At 56.6% G+C, this 3342-nt stretch overlaps 1 protein-coding gene across 1 annotated transcript in view; it reads left to right on the top strand.

Moving 5' to 3' along the window:
- Nucleotides 1–2961: 2961 nt before the first annotated feature.
- LOC103617986 (AP-1 complex subunit sigma-1A) overlaps nucleotides 2962–3342 on the top strand; it is a 3174-nt gene continuing 2793 nt past the window's right edge. The window contains exon 1 of the mRNA XM_008636334.2: nucleotides 2962–3176. Within this exon, the coding sequence (XP_008634556.2) occupies nucleotides 2998–3176 (179 nt within the window). The 5' untranslated portion in view covers nucleotides 2962–2997. The remainder of the gene's footprint in view (nucleotides 3177–3342) is intronic.

Here is a 3342-nt window from a genome sequence, read left to right as displayed (position 1 = left end):
GGGAGGGGTCTGTGCCCCATAGATTTGGGTTTGGGGGGTAACGGCTGCACGGATTTGGGTCTGGGGGGATCTGTGACCCACGGATGTGGATTTTGGGGGGTCGCTGCCCCATAGATTTGGGTCTGGGAGGGTTTATGTTCCATTTATTGGGTTGGGAGGGGGTTGTACCCCACAGATTTGGGGTTTGTGGGTCGCTGCCCCATAGATTTGGGTCTGGGGGGGTTTATGTTCCATTTATTGGGTTGGGAGGGGTCTGTGCCCCATAGATTTGGGTTTGGGGTGGTCTCTACCCCACGGATTTGGGTCTGGGGGCGCTTCCTGACCCCTCTGTCCCCCCACAGGTACCGTCCTCTTCGTGGGGCAGGTGACGGAGCCCTGAGCGCCCCACAGGGGGGTCACCCCACATCGGGGACACCCCAAGCTGGGGTCACCCCACACCGGGGGTCCCGCGGGGTCTGCGGGGCTGGGGGAGCTGTAATTTATTGGGGAGAGTTTAATATATTGGGGGGTCACCCCCACAACCTGTCATGGGGTCAGTCGTGTCCTGGGGCTGTGGTCAGTCATGTCCTGGGGTTGGGGTCAGTCCTGTCCTGGGGTTGGGGTCAGTCGTGTCCTGGGGTTGTGGTCAGTCCTGTCCTGGTCATGGGGTCAGTCCTGTCCTGGGGTTGGGGTCAGTTGTGTCCTGGGGCTGTGGTCAGTCCTGTCCTGGTCATGGGGTCAGTCCTGTCCTGGTCATGGGGTCAGTCCTGTCCTGGGGTTGGGGTCAATCATGTCCTGGGGCTGTGGTCAGTCCTGTCCTGGGGCTGGGGTCAGTCCTGTCCTGGGGTTGTGGTCAGTCCTGTCCTGATCATGTGGTCAGTCCTGTCCTGGGGTTGGGGTCAGTTGTGTCCTGGGGCTGTGGTCAGTCCTGTCCTGGTCATGGGGTCAGTCCTGTCCTGGTCATGGGGTCAGTTGTGTCCTGGGGCTGGGGTCAGTCCTGTCCTGGGGTTGGGGTCAACCCCAGATCCCGCTCTTGGGATCAACCAACGCGTGCTGGTGTCGAGGTCAATGTCCCATCTTGGTGTTGGGGTCAACCTTGTCCTAGGGTTGGGGTCACCACCATGTTCCAGGACCCCAAATTCCCTTTTTCCGCCCCCAAATCTCCCCCAAAGGACCCCAAATTCCCTTTTTCACCCCCAAATCTCCCCCAAAGGACCCCAAATTCCCTTTTTCACCCCCAAATCCCCCCAAAATCCATCTCCAGATCCCCAAATACCCCCAAAAGTCATCCCCTGCCTCCCAAATACCCCCAAAAGTCATCCCCTGCCTCCCAAATACCCCCAAAAGTCATCCCCTGCCTCCCAAATACCCCCAAAAGTCATCCCCTGCCTCCCAAATACCCCCAAAAGTCATCCCCTGCCTCCCAAATACCCCCAAAAGTCATCCCCTGCCTCCCAAATACCCCCAAAAGTCATCCCCTGCCTCCCAAATACCCCCAAAAGTCATCCCCTGCCTCCCAAATACCCCCAAAAGTCATCCCCTGCCTCCCAAATACCCCCAAAAGTCATCCCCTGCCTCCCAAATACCCCCAAAAGTCATCCCCTGCCTCCCAAATACCCCCAAAAGTCATCCCCTGCCTCCCAAATACCCCCAAAAGTCATCCCCTGCCTCCCAAATACCCCCAAAAGTCATCCCCTGCCTCCCAAATACCCCCAAAAGTCATCCCCTGCCTCCCAAATACCCCCAAAAGTCATCCCCTGCCTCCCAAATACCCCCAAAAGTCATCCCCTGCCTCCCAAATACCCCCAAAAGTCATCCCCTGCCTCCCAAATACCCCCAAAAGTCATCCCCTGCCTCCCAAATACCCCCAAAAGTCATCCCCTGCCTCCCAAATACCCCCAAAAGTCATCCCCTGCCTCCCAAATACCCCCAAAAGTCATCCCCTGCCTCCCAAATACCCCCAAAAGTCATCCCCTGCCTCCCAAATACCCCCAAAAGTCATCCCCTGCCTCCCAAATACCCCCAAAAGTCATCCCCTGCCTCCCAAATACCCCCAAAAGTCATCCCCTGCCTCCCAAATACCCCCAAAAGTCATCCCCTGCCTCCCAAATACCCCCAAAAGTCATCCCCTGCCTCCCAAATACCCCCAAAAGTCATCCCCTGCCTCCCAAATACCCCCAAAAGTCATCCCCTGCCTCCCAAATACCCCCAAAAGTCATCCCCTGCCTCCCAAATACCCCCAAAAGTCATCCCCTGCCTCCCAAATACCCCCAAAAGTCATCCCCTGCCTCCCAAATACCCCCAAAAGTCATCCCCTGCCTCCCAAATACCCCCAAAAGTCATCCCCTGCCTCCCAAATACCCCCAAAAGTCATCCCCTGCCTCCCAAATACCCCCAAAAGTCATCCCCTGCCTCCCAAATACCCCCAAAAGTCATCCCCTGCCTCCCAAATACCCCCAAAAGTCATCCCCTGCCTCCCAAATACCCCCAAAAGTCATCCCCTGCCTCCCAAATACCCCCAAAAGTCATCCCCTGCCTCCCAAATACCCCCAAAAGTCATCCCCTGCCTCCCAAATACCCCCAAAAGTCATCCCCTGCCTCCCAAATACCCCCAAAAGTCATCCCCTGCCTCCCAAATACCCCCAAAAGTCATCCCCTGCCTCCCAAATACCCCCAAAAGTCATCCCCTGCCTCCCAAATACCCCCAAAAGTCATCCCCTGCCTCCCAAATACCCCCAAAAGTCATCCCCTGCCTCCCAAATACCCCCAAAAGTCATCCCCTGCCTCCCAAATACCCCCAAAAGTCATCCCCTGCCTCCCAAATACCCCCAAAAGTCATCCCCTGCCTCCCAAATACCCCCAAAATCACTCTGCAGACCCCCACATCCCCCCAAAATCCATCTCCAGACCCTCAAATCCATCCCCAGACCCCCAAACCCCCCCAAATCACCCCCAAACTGCCCCAAATCCCCTCCCAGTGCTCCCCGTCCCTCCCAGTGACCCCCCAAGCCCCCCCAGATGCGGTTCATGCCGCTGTTCAGCCGCCAAGGGAAGCTGCGGCTGCAGAAGTGGTACCTGGCCACGGCCGACAAGGACAAGAAGAAGATGGTCCGGGAGCTCATGCAGGTGGTGCTGGCCAGGAAACCCAAAATGTGCAGCTTCCTTGAGTGGAGAGATCTCAAGGTGGTCTACAAGAGGTAAAACCCCAAAAAAAAACCCCCAAAAATCCGTTTTCCCGCCCCGGAAAGAAAGAATTGTGAAAAAACAGCGTTTTGCGCCCCAAAATGGAGTTTTTCCCATGAAAAAAGCACTTTTCCGACCAAAAAACGGCTTTTCCCGCCATAAGAAAGATGTTTAGGGCCA

The sequence above is a fragment of the Corvus brachyrhynchos genome, unplaced genomic scaffold (genome assembly GCF_000691975.1).
Source record: "Corvus brachyrhynchos isolate BGI_N302 unplaced genomic scaffold, ASM69197v1 scaffold596, whole genome shotgun sequence".
In the NCBI taxonomy this organism is placed as follows: domain Eukaryota; kingdom Metazoa; phylum Chordata; class Aves; order Passeriformes; family Corvidae; genus Corvus; species Corvus brachyrhynchos.
Note: the sequence above shows the minus strand (reverse complement) of the source record. Positions and strands in the feature narration are given on the sequence as shown.